General features: G+C 47.9%; 1 protein-coding gene across 1 annotated transcript in view; it reads right to left on the bottom strand.

Annotated features, from left to right (window-relative positions):
• Window positions 1-15,177: 15,177 nt before the first annotated feature.
• Window positions 15,178-25,461, bottom strand: part of LOC140389023 (uncharacterized) — a 234,417-nt gene continuing 224,133 nt past the window's right edge. The window contains exons 56-57 of the mRNA XM_072473189.1: window positions 21,128-21,183; window positions 15,178-15,628 (exon numbers count right to left, since the gene is read on the bottom strand). Of these exons, the coding sequence (XP_072329290.1) occupies window positions 21,129-21,183 (55 nt within the window). The 3' untranslated portion in view covers window positions 15,178-15,628; window position 21,128. The remainder of the gene's footprint in view (window positions 15,629-21,127; window positions 21,184-25,461) is intronic.

Consider the following 25,461-nt stretch of genomic DNA (forward strand, 5'->3'; position numbering starts at 1 on the left):
GTGGTGCCACCTTCAAAGATCTGTGGACCTGCATTCCCAGATCTCTCTGACTTTCTATATTCCTAAGAGTTTTGCCATTTACTGGCAGTAAAACTGAAGGAGAGAAATATTTGGCAAACTTGATGTAATAGTCAATGCGGAGAAAGGAGAAGTCAAGCCTGAGGTATTTTAAGCTAAATGTTTATTAGCTAATCCATTACTTAAGAATAATGGATGAAGGGCAGCACGGTGGCGTAGTGGTTTGCATTGCTGCCTCAGGGCTCCGAGGTCCCAGGTTCGTTCCCGGCTCTGAGCCATTGTCCTTGTGGAGTTTGCATATTCTCCCCGTGTTTGCGTGGGTTTCGCCCCCACAACCCAAAGATGTGCAGTGTAGGTGGATTGGCCACGCTAAATTGCCCCTCATTTGGAAAAAATGAATTGGGTACTCTAAATTTATTTAAAAAAAGAAGAATGGACGAGAACCTCAGGAAATTGTCGACCTCTTAGTTTAATATCAGTTGTGGAAAGTTACCAGAATTTGTTATAAAAACAGAAAATGCTGGATAAACTCAGCAGGTCTGGCAGCATCTGTGGAGTTTTCGGTTTCTCTCTCCACAGATGCTGCCAGACTTGCTGAGTTGATCCAGCCTTTTCTTTTTTATTTCAGATTTCAGGCATCCAGAGTGACTGAGCACTAGGACAAATACGAGTTGAGCAGAGAGAGCCAGCATGGATTTTGTAAAGGGTAAATCATGTCCAACTAATCTAGTTATATTTTTCTGAGCAGATTACTAATATGAGAGATAAGGGATGCTTATGGTTATTATTTATATGGGCTGCCAGATGGTGCTCAATAAGGTTCCAAATAAAAGATGTTCAGAAGTAATGTATTTATGTGGTTTGTAAATTGGGTAAGAGGTAGGAGAGAGTAGGGATGTGTACTCCAACTGGTAGGATGTAACTTGTGATACCCTCTCCACCCACTACCACTTCAGGGATCTGAACTGGGGTCTTAGACTTTCACTATATTTATCAAAGATTTAGAGAAAGGATTAGAAGGCTATATAAGCAAGTTTGTTGATGGCATTATGTTAAGTGGTACAGAAGTGATAATGGTAGAAGAAGATTGCAGAAGGATATCGACAGATTGAGCATTCAAAGAATGGAGTTCATTGTGGGAAAGTGCAAACAATCCCCTTTGGGCCTAAGAAAGATTGATCAGAATATTTTCCACATGGCAAGAAGTCAGAAGCTGCAGAGGTGCAAAAAGATTTGGAGGATCTGTTGAGTTTTGATCAGCAATAGCTTTACAGTAAGTTACCTGGGTCTTTCTTCGCTTCCTCTCAATGAATCATCTAACTTTCAAACTTATTTTTCTATTTTGTTCTTTGTAGTTACAGAAAGTGGGGAATCCTCTTACTTCTCTCCTACTTGGCCTGCCAATTAAATCAGCTTCCACTCCTTCCAAGTATGGTGCCTCATCATAAAATTCTGGTTTCTGATGACTTGAAATTATTCTAGTCTCTGTTGACTTTAAATGAATGGGACCAACCCAACAATATGAAGATAAAAATTGTTCATCTAACACAAGAGCACAAGCACTCGGAACAAGAGCAGACCCTGTGGCCTGCCAAGTCTGCTCTGCCATTCAATATGATCATGGCTGATCTTGGGCTTCAACTTCATTTTCCAGGGGACTTCCGGTTGCAGCTATGCCTAGGTAGGTCACACGTTCGGCAGATCCTGCCGGGAACGGACTTTTGGGCTCTTCAGAGGGGCCCCAATGGCAATTGTTCGACGGCTCCCAATGTGGGAAGGTGACAGCAAGGTTCCCCCGACATTATATGGATTGGACCAGGAGTGGAGCGGTTAAAAACGTGATCCTGGTGCAGCGGAAAGTGCAACGGAGGAAAAGCAAGATGGAGGCGGGTGGAGACCAAGCAGCATGGGCACAGTGGTCGCAGGAGCAGCAGGAATTCCTTAAACGCTGCTTTGCGGAGCTGAAGACAGAAATGCTGGCGCCAATGAAGGCGCCGATTGAGAAGCTTGTGGAGACCCAGAAGGCCCAAGGGGCGGCGATCCAGGAGGTGCGGCAAAAAGCCTCGGAGAACGAGGACGAGATCTTAGGCCTGGCGGTGAAGGTGGAGGCGCACGAGGCGCTGCACAAGAGGTGACAGGAAAAATTTGAGGACCTGGAGAATAGGTTGAGAAGGAAGAATCTTCGGATTCTGGGTCTTCCTGAAGGAGTGGAGGGGCCCGATGCCGGGGCATATATGAGCACGATGCTCAATTCGCTGATGGGCGCGGGAGCTTTCCCGAGGCCCCTGGAGCTGGATGGGGCTCATCGGGTCCTGGCAAGGAGACCCAAAGCCAACGAGCCGCCAAGGGCTGTAGTGGTGAGGTTCCACCGCTTTATGGACAGAGAGTGTGTCCTGAGATGGGCCAAAAAAGAACAGAGCAGCAGGTGGGAGAACACGGAGATCCGTATTTACCAGGACTGGAGTGCGGAGGAGACTAAGAAGAGAGCTGGTTTTAACCGGGCTAAGGCGGTTCTCCATCGGAAGGGGGTGAAGTTCGGGATGCTGCAGCCAGCGCGACTGTGGGTCACGTTCCAAGATCGGCACCACTATTTTGAAACACCTGATGAGGCATGGAACTTTATCCAGGCTGAAAAGTTGGACTCAAACTGAGGGTTTGTCATGGGGGGATGTTTACTGTGTTTACTGCATTTGGAGAATGTTCTTTTCGTTTCGGTGCTGGGTGAGGATGGGTGAATGGATTTGATGTGGGGGCTGTGGGAGAGTGTGGGCATCGGTGTTGGAGGGGCAGGGCCCCACGGAGGAGGGGGGGGGGTGTGGAGGCCCGCGGATGGGGAGTTGGGGTAAGGCCGCAAAAAGGAGCTGCGCCAGAGGGGGCAGACGGAACGCGCGGGCTTTTTTCCGCGCTAGGGAAGGATGGGGGTGGGGCCGGGGGGGAAAGGGCAGTGCTGGAGTGGAGCGCACACGGACTGCCAAGGGGTGGGGGGATTCTCACACTGGGGGGTCGATGGAATGGCGGGAGAGGCCGGGGTTAGCAGGAGTCAGCTGACTTTCGGTAGTTTCATGGAGGGAGCAAGATGGCTAGATGAGGATCTAGGGAGGGGGGGGAACTGGGCTGCTGCTGCATTGGCCGAAGGGGAGCTGGAAGTAGGAGAGGTGGTCGGGGCAGGGGTCCGCTGCCTGGGGACTGGAGGGTGCGGGAGGCGCGGGCACGTGGCTGGCCTAGAAAAGGAGATGGCGAGTCGGCAGAGCGGGGGGGGGGGGGGAGCGAGTAGCCCCCTGATCCGGCTGATAACTTGGAATGTGAGGGGCCTGAACGGGCCGGTCAAGAGGGCCCGGGTGTTTGCGCACTGAAAAGAACTGAAAGCAGACGTGGTTATGCTCCGGGAGACACATCTGAAGGTGGCAGATCACATTAGGCTGAGAAAGGGATGGGTAGGGCAGGTCTTTCATTCAGGGCTGGATGCGATGAACAGAGGGGTTGCAATACTGGTGGGGAAGCGGGTGTCGTTCGAGGCACTGAATATTGTAGCGGAAGTCGATATGTGATGGTGAGTGGTAGGTTGCAGGGGGTGCGGTTGGTACTGGTGAACGTACATGCCCCGAATTGGGATGATGCCGGATTTATGAAACGCATGTTGGGTCAGATTCCGGATCTGGAGGTAGGAAGCTGGATAATGGGGGGGGGGGGACTTTAACACGGTGCTGGACCCAGCACTGGACCGTTCTAGGTCCAGGACGGGTAAGAGGCCGGCTGCGGCCAAGGTGCTCAGGGGGTTTATGGACCAGATTGGGGGAGTGGATCCATGGAGGTTTGCCAGGCCGCAGGCCAGGGAATTTTCCTTTTCCCAAGTCCATAGAGCCTACACCCGGATAGATTTTTTCATTTTGAGTAGGGCGCTAATCCCGAAAGTGGAGGGAACGGAATACTCGGCCATAGCCATCTCGGACCACGCCCCACATTGGGTGGAGATGGGGGAGGAGAGGGACCAGCCCCCGCTGTGGCGCCTTTATGTGGGACTGTTGGCGGATGATGGGGGTCTTGAAAGATACTTGGAGGCCAATGACAACGGGGATGGTGCAGGTGGGGGTAGTCTGGGAGGCGTTGAAGACGGTGGTCAGGGGAGAGCTAATCTCCACTAGGGCCCACAGGGAGAAGAGAGAGAGGAGGGAGAGAGAGAGGTTGGTGGGGGAGATTTTGAGGGTGGACAGGAGTTATGCAGAGGAGTTAACAAGTGTTAACCCCCGAGGAGGGGCTACTTAGGGAGTGACGGAACCTCCAGACGGAATTCGACCTGATGACTACGGGGAAAGCAGAGACACAGTGGAGGAAAGCGCAAGGGGCGGCTTATGAGTATGGGGAGAAGGCGAGTCGGATGCTGGCACATCAGCTTCGTAAGAGGGAGGGAGCGAGGGAGATTGGTGGAGCTAGGGATAGAGGGAGGAATACGGTGCGGTGAGAATAAACGAGGTATTTAGGGACTTCTATTGGGATCTGTACAGGTCTGAGCCCCCAGCGGGGGAGGAGGGGATGCGACGATTCCTAGATCAGCTGAGGTTCCCGAGGGTGGAGGAGGAGGAGGTGGCTGGTTTGGGGGCGCCGATTGGGCTGGAGGAGCTGGTTAAAGGATTGGGGAACATGCAGGCGGGGATGGCCCCGGGGCCGGATGGGTTCCCGGTTGAATTTTATTGGAAATACGTGGACCTGCTGGGCCCGTTAATAAGGCGAGGGAGGAGGGGACCTTGCCCCCGACAATGTCCAGGGCGCTGATTTCTTTGATCTTGAAGCGGGACAAGGATCTATTGCAATGTGGGTCGTATAGACCGATCTCGCTCCACAATGTTGACGCTAAGTTGCTGGCGAAGGTGCTGGCTACGAGAATTGAGGACTGTGTCCCGGGGGTGATTCATGAGGACCAGACGGGACTCGTGAAGGGTAGGCAGCTAAATACAAATGTGCAGAGGCTCCTCAATGTGATTATGATGCCCTCGGTGGAGGGGGAAGCGGAGGTAGGGGCAACTATGGACGCGGAGAAGGCCTTTGATCGGGTGGAGTGGGAGTATCTTTGGGAAGTGTTGCGGAGATTTGGGTTCGGGGAGGGGTTCATCAGTTGGGTCAGACTGCTATATAGAGTCCCGGCGGCGAGTGTGGCTACGAACCGGCGGAGGTCGGAGTACGTTTAGCTGTACTGGGGGACGAGACAGGGGTGCCCCTTATCCCCCTTTTTGTTTGCACTGGCAATTGAGCCGTTGGCCATGGCACTGAGGGAGTCCAGGAAATGGAGGGGATTGGGTCGGGGGGGAGAGGAACACCAGGTGTCGTTGTATGCCGATGACCTGTTGTTGTATGTTGCGGATCCAGTGGAGGGGATGGCGGAGGTCATGCGGATCTTAAGGGAGTTTGGGGACTTTTCGGGATATAAACTCAACGTAGGGAAGAGTGAGCTCTTTGTGGTGCACTCAAGGGACCAGGGAAAGGGGATAGACGAGTTACCGCTGAAGAGAACGGAAAAGAGCTTTCGGTACCTGGGGATCCAAGTAGCTAGGAGTTGGGGGGCCCTGCACAAGCTTAATTTGACGCGGTTGGTGGAGCAGATGGAAGAGGATTTTAAAAGATGGGATATGCTGCCACTCTCACTGGCGGGTAGGGTGCAGTCAGTAAAAATGACGGTCCTCCCGAGGTTTCTCTTTGTGTTCCAGTGCCTTCCCATTCTGACCCCCAAGGCCTTTTTCAAACGGGTAAGCAGGAGCATCATGGGATTTGTGTGGGCGAATAAGAACTCGAGGGTGTTTCCGGAGCGTAGCAGGGTCGGGGGGGGGGGGGGGGGCTGGCGTTGCCGAATCTGTGTGGCTATTGTTGGGCAGCCAATGTGGCGATGATCCGTAAGTGGGTAATGGAGGGAGAGGGGGCGGCGTGGAAGAGGTTAGAGTTGGCGTCCTGTGTGGGCACGAGCCTGAGGGCGTTGGTGACGGCACCGCTGCTTCTCTCGCCCACAAGGTACACCACAAGTCTGGTGGTGGCGGCGGCGCTGAAGATCTGGGGGCAGTGGAGGCGACACAGGGGCGAGGTGGGAGCCTCGGTTTGGTCCCCGATTCGGGAGAATCATCGGTTCGTCCCGGGAAGGATGGATGGGGGGTTTTGGAGCTGGCAACGGGCAGGGATTAGAAGAATGGGGGACCTGTTCATCGATGGGATGTTTGCGAGCCTACGGGCATTGGAGGAGAAGTTCGGGCTACCCCCGGGAAACGCTTTCAGGTACATGCAAGTGAGGGCGTTTGTGAGGCGGCAGGTGAGGGAATTCCCGCTGCTTCCGACACGTGGGATTCAGGACAGGGTGATTTCGGGTGTATGGGTTGAAGAAGGCAAGGTTTCGGCGATTTACCAGGAGCTGCAGGAAGAGGAGAAGGCCTCGGTGGAGGAGTTAAAGGGCAAGTGGGAGGAGGAGCTTAGGGAGGAGATAGATGAGGGTCTGTGGGCTGATGCCCTGAGTAGAGTCAATTCTTCCTCTTGCGCCAGGCTCAGCCTAATACAGTTCAAGGTTACTCACAGAGCTCATATGACAGGGGCGAGGTTGAGTAGGTTCTTTGGAGTGGAGGACAGATGTGGGAGGTGCTCTGGGAGCCCGGCAAATCACGTCCATATGTTCTGGTCTGCCCAGCACTGGATGGGTTTTGGAGGGGTTTTGCGAGGACTATGTCCAAGGTGGTGAATGCCGGGGTCAAGCCGAGCTGGGGATTAGCATTATTTGGGATATCGGATGAGCCGGGAGTGCAGGAGGCGAAAGAGGCCGGTATTCTGGCCTTTGCGTCCCTGGCAGCCCGGCGGAGGATTTCGCTACTATGGAAGGATGCAAAGCCCCCTAATGTGGAAGCTTGGATCAATGACATGGCAGGGTTCATCAAGCTGGAGAGGATAAAGTTTGCCTTGCGAGGGTCTGTGCAGGGGTTCCTCAGGCGGTGGCAACCGTTCCTAGACTATCTCGCGGAGCGTTATGAGGAGGTCAACAACAGCAGCAGCCCAGGGGCGGGGGGGGGGTTCTCTTGGGGTGGTGTCTGGGTTAAGGTGTTTTTTTCCCCCCTGTTTGTGTTTTTTACTGTAATATGGGGGGTTACTCTATATGGGGGAAATCCAATGTATAATTTCTACTTGTGTTCTTGTTGCTTTCTTTTTGTTGGGGGGGGGGGGGGGGTTTTGAAAATTTGTTGAAAACTTGAATAAATATATATATTTTTTAAAAACTCCATTTTCCAAACTGCTCTTCATATCTTTTAATTCCCTGAGACAAAAAAACAGCATATCTCAGCTTTGACTGTGTTCAGCAATGAAGCATCCGCAATCCTTTGGGGTAGAGAATTCCAAAGACTCACAACCCTTTCCGTGAAGTAATTTCTCCTCAGTTCAGTCCTAAATGATCAGCCCTTTATCCTGAGACTTTGTCCTCATGTCCCCGACCTATGAAAAGAATTTCTCAGCATCTACCCTATTAAGCCCTCACAGAATTTTGTAGGTTTCAATGAAATAACCTCTTATTCTTCTAAACTCCAGTGAATTTATTTAGCATCTCGTCATAAGACAACCCCCTCATATGATGGACCAATTTAGTAAAACTTTGCTGTACCGACTCTAATGAAAGCATATCCTTTCTTAATAGTGGAGGCCAAAACAGTGGCACAGTGGTTAGTACTGCTATCTCACAGTGCCAGGGACCAGGGTTCAATTCCGTCTTTGGGTCACTGACTGTATAGAGTTTGTACGTTATCCCCGTGTCTGCTTGGGTTTCCTCTGGGTGTTCTGGTTTCCTCCCACTGTCCTGAGATGTGCAGGTTAGGTGGATTGGCCAGGCTATATTTCCCCTTAGTGTCCATGTGTGTGCAGGTTAGGTGGGGTTACGGAGATAGGGCCGGGGAGTGGACATGGGTAGAGTGCTCTTTCGATAGGTTGGAGCAGACGTGTGACCGAATGGCCTCCTTCTGCACTGCAGGATTCTATGAAAACAGCTCGCAATATTCCAAATGTGGTCTTGCAAAACCTCTTTACAATCGGAGTAAGACCGGTACAAAACATTGTTCAATGCCTCTGCCATTTCCTCATGCGCGAAGACAATTAATTTTTTTCTCTGTTTCTAAGGGACCAACATTTACTTTATTTACTTCCTTTTTATACAATTAGTAATGCGGTTATCTGTTTGTATATTTCTGGCTCGTTTACTCTCATATTCCATTTTCCCCCTTTTTATCAAAATTATGTTGGCACTCTGCTGGTTTCTAAAATGCTCCAGAATCCTTAGACTTGCTCCTGTTTTCTCAACATTGTAAGCCTCTTCTTTTAATAGAATACTGCCTTAACTTCCAGAGTGAGACGTAGATGGGTCTTTCTGAATTTTTGTTTTTCAATGTAATGCAATTTTGTTCAACATTTTGAACTGTTTCTTTAAATGTTTCCCACTATTCATTTACCTCCATACCTTTTAGTCTGTTTACCCAATTAACTTTAGCATGTTTTCTCCTCATCTCAATGTAATTACCTTTGTTTAAGTTAACATTCTTGCTGTGATTGGATATATTATTTTCAAACTTAACATGGAATACAATGGTATTATGATCATTATTTCCCAATGGATCTTTTGCACATTACTAATTAACCCTGTTTCATTACACAATACTAGATCTAAGATAACTTTATCTCTTGACATTTCACAATGTATTGCTCCAAGAAACTGTCACAAAAACATTCTCCAAACTTATCTTTGAGACTATTCTTGCCAATTGATTATCCCAGTCCATGTGAAAATTAACGTTCCCCACAATTATTACATAATTCTCTGTCTCACTCCCAGTTCCGATTGACTATGTCTGCAGGAAGTGTATCCAATGGCAACTCCTCACAGACCGTGTGGTTCGGTTGGAGCAGCAGTTGGATGCACTTAGGAGCATGCAGGTTCCGGAAAGCGTCATAGATAGGAGTTATAGAGACGTGGTCACACCCAAAGTGCAGTCAGACAGATGGGTGCCCTTTAGAAAGGGCAGGCAGTCAGTGCAGGAATCCCCTATGGCTGTCCCTCTCTCTAACAAGTATACTGTTTTGGATACTGTTGGGGGGATAGCCTATCAGGTGAAAACAACAGCTGCTAGAACAGTGGCACCACAACTGTTGCTCAGCAGGGGAGGACCAAAGTGCAGGAGAGCAATAGTTATAGGGGACCCTATAGTAAGGGGCACAGATAGGCGTTTCTGTGGATGTGAAAGAGACTCCAAGATGATATGTTGCCTCCCTGGTGCCAAGGTTAAGGTTGCAGCATAAGATAAAAATGCATGGCATTAAGGGTAAAGTAGTAGCATGGATAGAGGATTGGTTAATTAATAGAAAGCATAGAGTGAGGATTAATGGGTGTTTCTCTGATTGGCAATCAGTAGCTAGTGGTGTCCCTCAGGGATCAGTGTTGGGCCCACAATTGTTCACAATTTACATAGATGATTTGGAGTTGGGGACCAAGGGCAATGTGTCCAAGTTTGCAGACGACGCTAAGATGAGTGGTGAAGCAAAAAGTGCAGAGGATACCGGAAGTCTGCAGAGGGATTTGGATAGGCTAAGTGAATGGGTTAGGGTCTGGCAGATGGAATACAATGTTGACAAATGTGAGGTTATCCATTTTGGTAGGAATAACAGCAAAAGGGATTATTATGTAAATGATAAAATATTAAAACATGTTGCTGTGCAGAAACCTGAGTGTGCATGAGTCGCAAAAAGTTGGTTTACAGGTGCAACAGGTGATTAAGAAGGCGAATGGAATTTTGTCCTTCATTGCTAGAGGGATGGAGTTTAAGACTAGGGAGGTTATGCTGCAATTGTATAAGGTGTTAGTGAGGCCACATCTGGAGTATTGTGTTCAGTTTTAGTCTCCTTACTTGAGAAAGGACGTACTGGTACTGGAGAGTGTGCAGAGGAGATTCACTAGGTTAATCCCAGAGCTGAATGGGTTGGATTACGAGGAGAGGTTGAGTAGACTGGAACTGTACTCGTTGGAATTTAGATGGATGAGGGGGGGATCTTATAGAAACATATAAAATTATGAAGGGAATAGATAGGATAGATGCAGGCAGGTTGTTTCCACTGGCAGGTGAAAGCAGAACCCACCTTTGCCCAGGGGGATGTTACCAACTCATGGGGCTGAAGCGTCTCAGGGGGCTGCGCCGGCTGAAACCTTTGGCAGGTGGGGCAGTTGAGCACCATGTTGGCAATGTCGTCGCTGATGCCCGGCCAGTAGACAGCTTCTCGGGCCCTCCGCCTGCACTTCTCAACCCCGAGATGGCCTTCGTGCAGTTGGCCGAGGACCAGCCTGTGCATGCTGTGTGGAATCATAATCCGGTCCAGCTTTAGGAGGACACCGTCAATGACGGCCAAGTCATCCCGGACATTGTAGAATTGTGGGCACTGTCCTTTGAGCCACCCTCCCATCATGTGGTGCATCACACGTTGTAGAAGGGGGTCAGCCGCAGTCACCCGGCGAATACAGGTCAGACTTGAATCATCAGCAGGCAGATTGGCCGATGTGAAGGCCACATGCGCTTCAACCTGACAGACGAACCCCTCCGAATCGGGCGGTGTGCTCACTGCTCTGGATAGGGCATTCACTACGAGGTGCGTGAATGACCGGGTGGCGTCCGGTTTGAGCCGTATTCTGTAAGTGTAGGGCAGTGTGTCCATGCCCTCGAATGCCTCCTGTTGTGGGCGAGGAGCGAGTGGAGCTGTGCCCTAAATTCTGCACCCGGAAAGTCTGACGTGCCTTCTGGAGACAGAGCGTGTACCCGCTGAACGAGGTGGAGAACCTTGCACGCCTGTGCGCCTAGCAGGAAGTCCTTCGATGATCCAACTATCTCAAAGGACAGTGATGCTGTGTATGCATTGTGTGTCACCTGGAGCTGGCAGGATCCCATGGCCGGGATAACGTTTCCATTGTAGTCGACCATCTTACAACGGGATGGCCGAATCGGTGGTCTGACCTTCAAGGCATAGAAGGCTGACCATGATATTAGGTTGGCGGAGGCACCAGTGTCTAAACGGAATGTGGTCGGTGATCGGTTGACCGTTAGGGTGGCACACCATTTATCACCCGGATTGACACTGTTCTCTGGCATCGGCTGGTGGGTCCTGCTTGGGGACATCGGTCCCTGTCAATGACCACAACACGGAAGGCTTCCCGGTCGTCTGTATCACCGTTCTGTATATCGTCAGGGTATGACTCGGTGTATGGAGGCTGAATGATCCGCACGTCCCTGCGAGGCTGGCGGAATTGGGCGCGTTGGCAGGTTGAGCTGCTCGACAGCAGGCAGCGTAGTGGCCCATCTTGCCACAGCGGAGGCACTGTCGGTTCTTTGCTGGACATTGCCACTTTAAATGTGCGGATCCACAGTTGCCGCACGTCATGACGTTATGGCGTTCATTGTGCCATCGCGCACGCGCAGTTCGGTCCTGCGTAGAGCGCGCCGGCGCATCACGTCCCTCTGCGTCGACGTCTCTTTTGGCGCGTACAAGCGCGGGAGGCCGCGGAAAGCGCGCGAAATGGCCGCCCTCGTCCGGGCCGCGGGCCGGGAGGAATTCGATCGCCTGGACCCGCTCGGCCTCGTAGGACCCCTGCCATGCCGATTCGGCCGCCAGGAATTGGGAGTAGCGGCTGGTCGCGTTTTCATGGAGGACGCAGGCTTCGATGGCGGTGGCTAGGGTCAGGCTTTTAATTTTGAGGAGTTGCTGGCGTAGGGTGTCCGAGGTGACCCCAAAAACTATCTGGTCCCGAATCATGGAATCGGAGGTGGCCTGGTAACCGCAGGATTGCGCAAGGATACGGAGGTGTGTAAGGAAAGATTGAAAAGGCCCTTCCTTACTCTGCAGGCGCTGCTGGAAGAGGTACCTCTCGAAGCTCTCATTTACCTCGACGCTGAAGTGTTGCTCGAGTTTAAGAAGGACCGTCTTGTACTTCGTCTTGTCCTCACGTTCCGCGAACACCAGGGAGTTGTAGATGTGGATGGCGTGTTGCCCTGCCGTGGAGAGGAGGAGGGCGATTTTCCTGGTGTCCGAAGCATTCTCCCTTTCTGTGGCTTCTAGGAAGAACTGGAAGCACTGTTTAAACAGCTTCCAGTTGACGCTGAGGTTTCCAGCGATTTGGAGCGGCTGCGGCGGGCTGATGGTGCCCATGGCGCAGGATGGCAGATTCCTGAAGATATGTAGGTAGGTCTCACAGTTGCTCAGTTCCAATCCTGGTACTATGTCGTGTTGGGTGCTCTGCTACACAGTCGAACCAACACGGTTGCAGATGGTACAACTCTGTTTTATTACTTTCAATAACAACATCTGTAAACTTGTTACTGTGGTTCGTTCATTACCCTTTCATCTGTGGACCCAGCCCTAATACTATCTTGGAGAGGCACTCAGCACATGGTGAATGTCTAAGTGGCTTGCTGTGAGCTCTGTGCCCTGAGCTGTCTCCTGCTGGAATGAGCGGGAACTGTGGTGTTCCCCTTTTATAGTGCGTGTGCTCTTGCTTGTGATTGGCTGTGATGTTGCGTGTGTGTTGATTGGTCCGTTGATCTGTCCATCAGTGTGTATGTGTGTTTGCACCTTGATGTTTATCTGAATATCATGACAGGTGCAAAAGTAACAGGGTTGTTGTGGTAGGGGATTTTAATTTCTCCTATATTGACTGGGACTCACTTACTGCTCGGGGCTTGGGTGGAGCAGAGTTTGTAAGGTGTATCCAGGAAGGCTTCTTGATGCAATATGTAGATAGTCCAACAAGGAAGGGGTAGGGATGAACCTGGACAGGTGGTTGAGGTTTCAGTAGGGAACATTTTGGGAGTAGTGACCACAATTCCATAAGTTTTCAGGTACAAGGGGACGACACGTGGCGCAGTGATTAGCACTGGGACTACGGCGCTGAGGACGCAGGTTCGAATCCCGGCCCTGGATCACTGTCTGAGTTTGCACATTCTCCCCATGTCTGCGTGGGTTTCACCCTCACAACCCAAAGATGTGCTGGTTAGGTGAATTGATCATGCTAAATTGCCCCTTAATTGGAAAAGAAAAATAATTGGGTACTCTAAATGTATTTTTTTTTAAAAGGTTTTAGGGTACTTTTGGATAGGGATGATGGTAACCCTCAAGTTAAAGTGCCAAACTGGGGAATTATGATAACATTAGACAGGAATTGAAGAATTTGGATTGGGTGCGGTTGTTGGAGGGTAAATCAACATCGGAAATGTGGGAGTCTTTCAAGCGACATTTGATTCAGATTCAGGAAAGTCACATTCCTGAGAGAACCAGTGAGATTCCACTTTGTATCACTGGTATTAGCACTTGTTCTTTATTTCTGAATGGAAGATTCAGTACATATTCATGAGTTCATAAATCTGATAAAGGTGGAACATCCAATTCTCTTGGTGATTTTTCTTTATAGATTTTTGCCATCATGATTCAGGATGAAATGCCCTTTGAGTCTCATTCCTGTACTGCACAAAGTGGTCTCCTCCAGCACAAGTTAAAATTTCAGGGCTGTACGCTAACAGAGAAATATCCTAAACAGTAGTTAAAAAGGATGCAGTCAACCCAACCTTTCCCTCCCTATCTTTGGCTGAGAAATCGACCAAAGAACAAAGAAGTGGAACTGAACCAAAGAGCAATATACTATTTAGCTGGAACAATCTTATACTTTACCATTGTTTTATCATGTCACTTTGATTCATATTAATAGTAACACCTATCTGAATGTTGAGAACTGTTGTTTTATTTCTATTTTTTTTAAGTTCCAGTTTTACCAAAGAGTGATTTAATGGAAGTTATCAACTACAATAGTGAATTGGAGTACAACCGCTGATGAGTATATCAATTATTTATATCGGTCAATACTTTGGGGTATATAGGATAGACTGTAGTGCAGTAAAACACCATGTAAGTTCCATTTAATCCGAGGGATCGAGATATGTAAATTATATGCACCTACCCATGGATTTTGTCATGCTCTAGAATTATGCACGGGTATGAGTCACAGGTAAACCCTTCTGCAAGAGTCAGCTGCATCCTGCTTCATAGCTGGATGGATAATGGCAGCTAGTCCTCCATACTCACGCAGCCGTCACCTGTGGTTCCATGTAGCTACTTGTGCATGGCAGAGAGGCCATGCCCCGATAACCAGCAGTTTGCAGATCAAACCAAGTGAGGGTAGCATGTGGTTCCATATTTGAGGGACAATGCATGTCACCAACGACCCTTTTCCAGGTGCACAAAAAAGATTGCCTTGACGGTTGTAACAATGAAAATCATAGAATCAACAATGAAAGAGCACCCTACCTAGGCCAACGTCCCATCCTATCCCCGTAACGCCATCTAATTTTTTTGGAAATTAAGGGACAATTTAGCATGGCCAATCCACCTAACTTGCACATCTTTAGACTGTGGGAGGAAACTGGAGCACCAGGAGGAAACCCACGCAAACTGGAAGAATGTGCAAACTTCTCAGAGACATTCAGCCAAGGTCAGAATCGAACCCAAGTACCTGGTGCTGTGAGGTGCCACCATGCTGCCCAAAATGGTTTTCCTTTACTGATACTGAAAGCATCACAACACAGCTCTATGTGAACAACTGTAAAGTTTGACATGGGTGCAGAACGTGCTACAGATTATCCAGTGTAGTCAACCATTCTCTCCAGTCATCTTGACTTGGCACGTCACTGGGAAAAATTGTGCAAGGTCGAGACAGAGGAGCTGGCCAAATGCAATTCCTGTCCACTGTAATCAACGCAGGTGTTTTTGCGTGCACACCTTACATCCGTTACATCCCAAAATGCACTATTTTAGTATTTACCAACACACAGTATATTGCAGGAAAGGAAAAAAAGAAGAAACAGGACTTTACCTCTTGGAACATGCAAGCTGTACTTCATAAAGGCAACAGCTCCTGAGCCCAGTGCAGAACTGCTCTGTTGACAGGGCGCCATCGCGATACAATATTAACATTGATTCTTTAAGTGAGACTCGCCTAGCAAAGGAGAGCCAGCTAATGGAGCACCAAACCAAAAAGAGGTGAGAGGCAGGTATTGGCTTCGCTATTAGGTCTGACATTGCAAGCAGTTTGAATACTCTCCCTAGCGACATGAATGATTACTTCAGATGTTTGACATATAAATTTGGTATAGAATTTATTATACAAAATATATGGATAACTTTACATGATTTGCTTTCAAATACATGAAATGAACAATTTCTCCAATCCCCTTCATAAAATGCATTTCATTTTTGCTTTGTTAAATAAAATTATCTTATTTTTCACAAATTAAGGTGCTAATATATTAAATGTACATAACATTTGATTACATGTTTCCAAGAAATAACAAATATATGCAAAAAAATTGCCAAATAAAATTGTAAAATATTGTTGATTTGGACACTAAATAACAGAATTAATATAAATATTTTTTGATAATCACAAATATGTAAATGTGTTCCACCATTTCCTTTCTATTCTTATTTAATTTTGATCAAAACACTGGCACTTGATAGAATTCCTCAGCGCTTTGTTGATGGGTTCACAGTATCCATTTTCGATGACCTTTTATTCAGTCTTCTAAACAAGAGAATACATGTCTAAATATAATTGATACAGCACTTGCAGTTTCATTACAGTACACCCTGAGGAGTACAGTCATAGAAGAAAGTACATTGTTGTAGCCCTACCCCAACTGTATTTTCTTTGAGTGTGAGGTCAGGGAGTTACCAGTACACCATTAGAGTTTATGTAGTTTTGCTATAAAAATAACTTACAATACTTTGTGTTAGACTAATCAAATATTCAGTAGCTAAGTAAGTGCCTATAACCAAGAATAGAGATGACATTTTACCAAATTTATATAAAAGTAGAGTATGAACGGGCAGAGCAGCTAAAGATAATAGAGTTTGACAGCAAGTGACAAAGAACTGAATTAAGATGCCAGGAACAGAATGAAAGAACAACCTGAATGTTTAAAAAAAAATAAAAAATTAGCATTTGCATTGCTTTGATTTAATTTAATCTAAATTAATAGTGCCCCCTTGTCAGGCACAGCCAATACTTACGGAAATAACTAATTAATCTCACATCATTTTGTACATGCCAAGGTTGGGCTGCTTCTTTTAAAAGGTAATGAGAGGATCTGATGGAGAGCGCACAGGATGGGGTACAAAAATTGTAAATGAAAGACCTGAGGAAATTTAACACCATAATAGTCCTCTTGGAATCATTTTTTCCAGACTATTTTTTGTTTCTTCTTTGTATGTGGATGGTGCCAACCAGGCCGCCGCATTCATTGCCTATCCTTGATTGCCAAAAGGTGGTGAATGTTATCCTTGAGCCACTGGGATTTTTGTGATGACTATAAACTCCCTTCAAGACAACATTCTTAGATTTTAACTTAGAGGCAGTCTCAGTAGGACCAGTTTCCTCCTTCATCATCATAATGCTGTGAGCAATTGAAACTGAAGTGACCAGAGGAGTGCAAACAGGAAAGAGTAGCATGAAGACCTGGGGCGAAATTCTCCGGAAAGGGCGCGATGTCCGCCGACTGGCACCCAAAACGGCGCCAATCAGACGGGCATCGTGCCGCCCCAAAGGTGCGGAATGCTCCGCATCTTTGGGGGCCGAGCCCCAACATTGAGGGGCTAGGCCGACGCCGGAGGAATTTCCGCCCCGCCAGCTGGCGGATACAACCTTTGTTGCCCCGCCAGCTGGCGTGGAAATGACATCTCCGGGCGGCGCATGCGCAGGAGCGTCAGCTGACAGCTTCCCAAGCATGTGCAGTGGAGGGAGTCTCTTCCGCCTCCGCCATGGTGGAGACCGTGGCGGAGGCGGAAGGGAAAGAGTGCCCCCACGGCACAGGCCCGCCCGCAGATCGGTGGGCCCCGATCGCGGGCCAGGCCACCGTGGGGGCACCCCCGGGGTCAGATCGCCTCGCGCCCCCCTCCAGGACCCCGGAGCCCGCCCACGCCGCCTTGTCCCGCCGGTAAGGTAGGTGATTTAATTTACGCCGGCGACACAGGCAATTTATCGGCGGGACTTCGGCCCATCCGGGCTGGAGAATCGAGCGGGGGGGGGCCCGCCAACCGGCGCGGCGCGATTCCCGCCCTTGCCGAATATACGGTGCCGGAGACATCGGCAACCAGCGGGGGCGGGATTCACGCCTGCCCCCGGCGATTCTCCGACCCGGCGGGGGGTCGGAGAATGTCGCCCCCCTGGATCGTGAATTTGTAGCAAAAGCAGTACTATTGGGAGAAGGAAGCCCAAAGACAGTGACAGAACTGTGGAGCAGCATGGGAACATCAGCACCAGGGAGAATGTGGATTGAGCAGTTGGGCCAGAGGTGCCAAAGCAACATTGGAGGAGCGAATCCTCAAGGATGAAGGCCCAAGTTTGCTATTAAACAATAGCTTGAAGGAGTTCCAGTGACACATGAAAGAAAAATAATAAAAATGATCTCTATATTTATTATTAAAATAAATAAACCGGTATAATAATTGATATACATGTCACAGGTCATCTTAAATGCAAACTGGGAAGAACAGAAAAATGGTGGAGAAAGTCTGGATTAAAAGGTAAGAACTACTTTGCAGTTGTAGCTGGTGACAAGAGTTTGGAATTATCTCTAGATATGCCAATTATTGAATCAATTTAAGATGGCTGTGCATTGTTGTAATGCATGGATATTCGACACAAAAAAATGGATGCTGAGGAAGAGTTAATAGAGAATGGATGGCGTGATCCTAGGAGGATAGAAAACACACGTAAAAGTAATGCCTTAAACGACACCGCGAAAGAGATCATTAAGCTGCGGATAGTTTGGAATTATCTCTAGATATGCCAATTATTGAATCAATTTAAGATGGCTGTGCATTGTTGTAATGCATGGATATTCGACACAAAAAAATGGATGCTGAGGAAGAGTTAATAGAGAATGGATGGCGTGATCCTAGGAGGATAGAAAACACACGTAAAAGTAATGCCTTAAACGACACCGCGAAAGAGATCATTAAGCTGCGGATAGTTTGGAGATGTGAAGGTGAATGTTGTTGCCAAAGACAGGGATTAATTAAGAACAGGCAGCATGATTTTGTTAAGGGAACGTCATGTCTGACTAACTTGATTGAATTTTTTGAAGAGGTGGCCAGGTGTGTAGATAGGGGAAATGCATTTGTTATCATCTAATTGGACTTCAGCAAGGCTTTTAAAAAGGTCCCACATGGAAGACTAATGGCGAAGGTAAAAGCCCATGGGATCCAAGGAAATTTGAAAAATTGGATCCAGAATTGGCTGAGTGGCAGGAAGCAGAGAGTGATTGTCGAGGGGTGTTTTTCTTGCTGGCGCTGTGTCCAGTGGGTTCCCACAGGGATCAGTGTTGGGGCCCTTGCTGTTTGTGATTTATATAAAAGATTTAAATATGAATGTGGGAGGGTTGATCAGTAATTTTCCAGATGATACGAAAATTGGTGGGCGGTAAATAATGAGGAGGTTAGCCTTAGATTACATGTGAATGTAGAGAGGCTGGTCAGGTGGGCTGATCAGTGGCAACTGGATGAGTGTGAGGTGATGTACTTGGGCAGGACATACAAGGCAAGGGAATACATGATAAACGATGAGGACCTTGGGAAGTACCAAGGATCAGAGTGCCCTTGGTGTGCATGTACACCGATCCCTTAAGGTAACAGAGCAGGTGGATACAATGGTTAAGAAGGCACAAGGAAGAAGAGAAAAAAGGGAGAATTACAGACCAGTTAGCCTGACATCAGTAGTGGGGAAGTTGCCAAAGTCTATTATTAAAGACGGATAACAGAACATTTGGAAAACATTAACGCGATTGGACAAAGCCAGCATGGATTTAGTTACGAAAGGCAAATAATGCTGAACAAATCTACTGGAGGTCTTTGAGTATGTAACGAGTAGAATAGATAAGGGAGAACCGATGGATGCGGTGCATTTAGACTTTCAGGAGACTTTTGATAATATCTCTCATAAGAGGTTAGTGGGCAAAATTAAAACACATATGATAGGAGATGATGTATTGGCATGGATCGCGAATTGGTTGACTGAGAGGAAGCAGAGAGTGGGAATAAATGAATAATTTTCCGAGTGGCAGGCAGAGACTAGTGGGGTACCACAGAGATCAGTGCTTGGATCCCACCTGTTCATGATATATATAAATGACCTGGTTGAGGGAAGCAAATGCACCATTTCTAAGTTTTCTGATGTCACAAAACTTGGCGGAGTTGTGAGGAGGAGCAAGGAGGCTTCACGGTAATTTAGACAAGTTGAGTGAGTGTGCAAACACATGGCAGATGCAGTACAATGCGGCTAAATGTGAAATTATGCACTTCAGTGTGAAAATAGAAAGGAAGAGTATTATCTAAATGGTGGAAGTGGTAACGTACAAAGGGAACTGGGTGTCCTTGAACAACAGTCAATATGGTACTCTTGCCTTCATTACCCAAGGCATAGAGTTTAAGAGGAGGGAAGTTATGCTGGAACTGTATAAAACATTGGTTAGGCCACAACTAGAGTATTGTGTGCAGTTCTAGAATCTACATTTTAGGAGGGATGTGACAGCTGGGCTGGAGAGTTTTAGTTATAAAGAGAGATTGGGCAGACTGGGGTTGTTTTCTTTGGAGCAGAGAAGACTGAGTGAGGACATGATTGGGATGCATAAAATTATGAGGGGCATGGATAGAGTAGACAGGAAGAAACATTTCCCCTTGGTGGAGGGATCAGAGGGCATAGATTTAAGGTAAGAGACAGGAGGTTTAGAGGAGGTGTGAGAATTTTTTTTTTCACCCAGTGTCAAATTCACTGCCTGAAAGGGTAGTGGAGGCAGACACTCTCAGAACATTGGAGAAGTATTTAGGTGCGCACATGCGATGCTAAGACATGCAAGGCCAGGGGCCAAGTGCTGGAAAATGGGATTAGAATAGTTAGGTTGTTTTTGACTGGCACAGACGTGGTGAGCTGAATGGCCTTTCCTGTGGTGTAGACCTCTATGACTCTAAGAAGGATAAAAGGGTCTCCAAAACTGATAAAGAAATGAAAAAGGAATGTTATCTCAGAATCAGAGGATATTAGGCCCCATTCAAGATACAACAATAGTGTAAATTTAGCCTGATTCTGAGGTCAGGGTTTGACTCTGCCATAGAACATCACAGCGCAGTACAGGCTCTTCGGCCCTCGATGTTGCGCCGACCTGTGAAACCACTCTAAAGCCTATCTACAGTATTCCATTATCATCCATACTTTTTATCCAATGATCATTTAAATGCCCTTAATGTTGGCGAGTTCACGACTGTTGCAGGCACGTCATTCCACGCCCTTACTACTCTCTGAGTAAAGAACCTGCCACTGACATCTGTCCTATATCTATCTCCCCTCAATTTAAAGCTATGTCCCCTCATGCTAGCCATCACCATCCGAGGAAAAAAGCTCTCACTGTCCACCCTATCTAACCCTCTGATCATCTTGTATGCCTCAATTAAGTCGCCTCTTAACTTTCTTCTCTCTAACGAAAACAGCCTCAAGTCCTTCAGCCTTTCCTCATAAGATCTTCCCTCCATACCAGGCAACAGTCTGGTAAATCTCCTCTGCACCCTTTCCAATGCTTCCACATCCTTCCTATAATGCGGCGACCAGAACTGCACGCAGTACTCCAAATGGGGCCGCACCAGAGTGTTGTATAGCTGCAACATGACCTCATGGCTCCGAAACTCAATCCCTCTACCAATAAAAGCTAACACACCGTACGCCTTCTTAACAACCCTATCAACCTAGGTGGCAACTTTCAGGGATCTATGTACATGGACACCGAGATCTCTTTGCTCATCCACACTACCAAGAATCTTACCATTAGCCCAGTACTCTGTATTCCTGTTACTCCTTCCAAAATGAATCACCTCACACTTTTCTGCATTAAACTCCATTTGCCACCTCTGAGCCCAGTTCTGCAGTTTATCTATGTCTCTCTGTAACCTGGAACATCCTTCCGCACTGAGTGAAGTCAACTCACACTTGGGCCTTAGGTCAGTCATGGCTGTAAGTTGTGACTATAATACTTACATTACAATATATTCGGTTGTGAATGGTATCTTGCATAATTTTCCTCACTCCCAGTGCTATAAGAAAGAAAATTTACATTTAATCTGCAAATAATCTCAAACAGTGTGATATGCTTCAACCAAATTTATTCACAGTTATGTATTTCTCCCAGGAATCACAAATGGGAATGATTAACTTATTCCCTTACAGAGCTAGTTGAACAACATCTACAAATCTACTTACTGAGAAACAGTGGGCGCAATTCTCCCATCGGGAGACTTAAGACCCGACGCCGGCGTGAAAACCGGAGTGTTTCACTCTGGCGTCGGAGCCCACTCCCAGCTCCCTATTCTCCCGCCCCCGGGGGGCGCATGCACGGTTGCCGTCCTCCCAGAGACCACCCTGCAAGAAGATGTCGGATGGATCTTGTGGGGCGGCGGAGGAAAGGAGGTCCTCCTTCAGAGAGGCCGACCCGCCGATCGGTGGGCACCGATCGCGGGCCAGACTCCTTTTGAAGCCCCCCCGGTGCAGGAACCCCCCTACCCCCCCCACAGGCCCCCCCCCCCCCGCCCCCAGCATTCCCGCGCTGTTCCTGCCGGCAGCGACCAGGTGTGGATGGCGCCGGCGGGAACCCGTTGTGTTGGGCAGGCCGCTCGGCCCATTCGGGCCGGAGAATCGCCACTCACCCGTTGCAAACGGCGAGCGGCGATTCTCCCAGCGGCCAGCCGTGATTCTCGTCACGCCGGTTGGGGGGTTGGGAGAATCTTGTGCGGGTGCCGAGTGGCATGGCGGGACTCGCGCGGCGCCCCGGCGTTTCTCCCACCCGGAGAATTCCGCCCAGTGTCTCTTGACACTGAAACTGTATAACTAATTCTTTGTCGAGATGATTAATATACAGTTTGAGGATGCAATTCTGAAATTCATCTCAATTCGGTTTGATGCAATACTTACAACAATCTTTGTTCACTGTTTTTGCTCTCCCTCCTTCCTTAAATAGTGAGATTATGTTTACTACCTTCCAAACTCAGGAACCATTTTAAAATCCAAGGAATTCTGAAGATCAAAACCGGTGTATCCATCGGCTGGAATTTTCTGGCCGTTCTCACTGACGGGAAGTTCCAAATCCGCTAACAGCGAACCCCTGCCGCGTGGCTGCCGGCGGCAAGGGGTGCATAGAATGGGAAACTCCATTGACAGCGACAAGTTCCGAAAATCCCACTGCTGGCCAAAGGTGGGCCGTCTCCCCGACGGCGGGGTGCAGAAAAGTACGCCTAGTATCTCAGCAGCCACCTCTTTTACAAACCTGAGATGCAGGTAATCAGGTCCAGAGGATTTGTGGTGTTGTAGTCCCATTACTTTCTCTTGTGCAATTTCTTTATTAATACTCATTTCTTTAAGTTCCTTATTCTCACTGCACTCGTGGTTTTCTGCCATTTGTTTTGGTGGAAATTTGTTTTGTGTTTTCTCCCGTGAATCATTTAATCATAGAATTTATAGTGCAGAAGGAGGCCATTCGGCCCCTCAGGTCTGCACCTGCCCTTGGAAAGAGCACCCTACCCTAGCCCACACCTCCACCCTATCCCCATAATCCAGTAACACGAAAGGGGCAATTTAGCATGGCCAATCCACCTAAACTACACATCTTTGGACTGTTGGAGGAAACCGGAGCACCCAGAGGAAACCCACAAAGACAGGTGTTTGTTTAAAGTATTGATCATCTTCTTACAATTAATTTCCCCAGTGTATTAAAGGAAGTGGCCCTGAAAATATTGGCTGCATTGGTGGTCATCTTCCTAAATCTATAAACTCTAGAGCAGTTCCTTCAGATTGGAGGACGGCAAATATAACCCCACTATTTAAAAAGGGAAGGAGAGAAAATAAGGAGAATTACAGATCAGTTAGCCTGACATCAGTAATGAGGAAGATGCTGGAGTCTATTATAAAAGATGTGATAAGAGAACATTTGGAAAGTATTAACGAGATTGTAAAAACCCAACTTTGGTTTCTGAAAGGCAAATAATGCTGAACAAATCTACTGGAGTTTTTTGAGTATGTAACTAGTAGAATAGATAAGGGAGAACCAGTGGATGTGGTGTATTTAGACTTTCAGAATGCTTTTGATAGTATCCCTTATGAGGTTAGTAAGAGACACATGGGATAGGGGGTAATGTATTGGCATGGATCGTGAATTGGTTGACAGACAGGAAGCAGAGAGTGGGATAGATTGATCTTTTCCTATTGGCAGGCAGTGACTAGTGCGGTGCCGCAGAGATCAGTAATTGGGTCTCAGCTATTCACGATATAAATTACCTGGATGAGGGAAGCAAATGCACCATTTCCAAGTTTTCTGATGACACAAACCTGGGCAGAATTGTGAGTTGTGAGAAGGATGCAAGGAGGCTTCAAGGTGATTTGGACAAGTTGAGTGAGTGGGCAAACACATGGCAGATACAGTACAATGTGGCTAAATATGAAATTATACACTTCAGTGTGAAAAAAAATGGTGATATATTGGAAGTCTGGATGTGCAAAGGGAACCGAGTGTCCTTGTCCAGCAGTCAATAAAAGTGGAAGAAATTTGGATGGCAAATGGTATGTTAGCCTTCATTAGAGGCTGGTTTAGCACAGTGGGCTAAACAGCTGGCTTGTAATGCAGAACAAGACCAGCAGCGTGGGTTCAATTCCCATAATGGCCTCCCCGAACAGGCACCTGAATGTGGCGACCAGGGGCTTTTCACAGTAACTTCATTGAAGCCTACTTGTGACAGTAAGTGATTATTATTATTATTATTGCAAGGATTTGAGTTCGGATGTGGAGATGCCTCACTGTAGTCTTTTTTAAATGTCTCCCGAAAGGGACCAACTTTTTTTGGTAAAATTTAGAGTACTCAATTATTTTTTTCCAGTTAAGGGGCAATTTAGCATGGCCAATCCACCTATCCGGGTCTTAGAGAGACCACACTTGGAGTATTGTGTGAAATTTTGGTCTCCCTCCCTAAGAAAGGATATACTTGCCAAAGAGGAAGTGTACTAGGCTGATACCGGGGTTGGTGGAAAACAGGGGTTCTCTACCAAACAGCTCGAGCCGCACAAAACTGTCCCCCGACAATCAAGACCCAAGACCCACGGTGATCCTTGGACAATGTGGATTATTTCCCATACCTCGGGAGCACTTGACGCGAGCAGACATCGACGACGAAATCCAGCATCGACTCCAATGCGCCAGTGCAGTCTTCGGATGCACGAGGAACAGAGTGTTTGAAGATTGATAACACCAAAATTGCCTCTGCAAAATCCTGCAAATCCATTGGCAGGATAGGAGTATCAACGTGAGTGTCCTCTCCCAGGCCGATATCCCCAGTATCGAGGCACTGATCATGCTCAAGCAGCTGCAAGGGGCAGGCCACATTATCCACATGCCCAACACAAGACTCCTGAAACAAGTGCTCCACTCCGAGTTCCGCAAAGGGAGGGCAACGGAAATGCTACAAGGACCTCTGAAACTTTCCCTAAGTAAATGCAACATCATCATCGCCACGTGCGAATCGATTGCCTCAGAACACGCAAACTGGAGAAGAAGGATCCACAAAGGCACCAATAACCTCAAACATCACAGGGTGGAGCACGTGGAGGCCAAGTGCAAACAGTGGAAGGAGAGCGCAGACTCCAGTGTGTTACACCCACCCCATCAAACATCACCTGCCAAAGCTGTGGCAGAATGCAGATCCAGGATTGGACTATTTAATCTCTGCAGAACCTACCTCCCCAGAGTGGAAGCAAGTCATGCTCGATCCTGAAGGACTGCTCAAGAAAGAGATTAACTAAGTCTTTATTGACCCTTAGAACTATTAAATAATATACAGTAAAGGATACAAGCTAGGAGCTCTCTCCATGCTTGTTGATACACACAGCTCGGTCCAACAGTCAACTGACCCTGGATTATGTGCTTGCTTATATCACTGTGTGGATGGTACTGTACTCAGTGCCACATTAACCCTATATGTGCCACAGTCTTATACTACATGCATCATCTAAAAGGCACAAAGAGTGTGACAGAATACTCTCCAGTTGATTGGATGAGTGTAACTACAATAACACTCAAGAAGCACTTCTGGGACAAAGCAGCCCATTGATTTACATCCCAGTCACATGCTTAAACTCCACTTCATCCACCACCAACACAGTGGCAGCAGTCAGTACCATCTGATGCACGGCAGCAACTCATCAAGACTCCTTCGACTGAGGAGGAGGAGTTTTACAAGAGGCAGTGGACGTGAGGAGCTGGAGACCTGCGGTGGGTGGGGGGGAGGGGGGGGAGCTGTGTAAGATTAAGGGTGACTACGGGTAATCCCTGA

The sequence above is a fragment of the Scyliorhinus torazame genome, chromosome 14 (genome assembly GCF_047496885.1).
Source record: "Scyliorhinus torazame isolate Kashiwa2021f chromosome 14, sScyTor2.1, whole genome shotgun sequence".
Taxonomy (NCBI): Eukaryota; Metazoa; Chordata; class Chondrichthyes; order Carcharhiniformes; family Scyliorhinidae; genus Scyliorhinus; species Scyliorhinus torazame.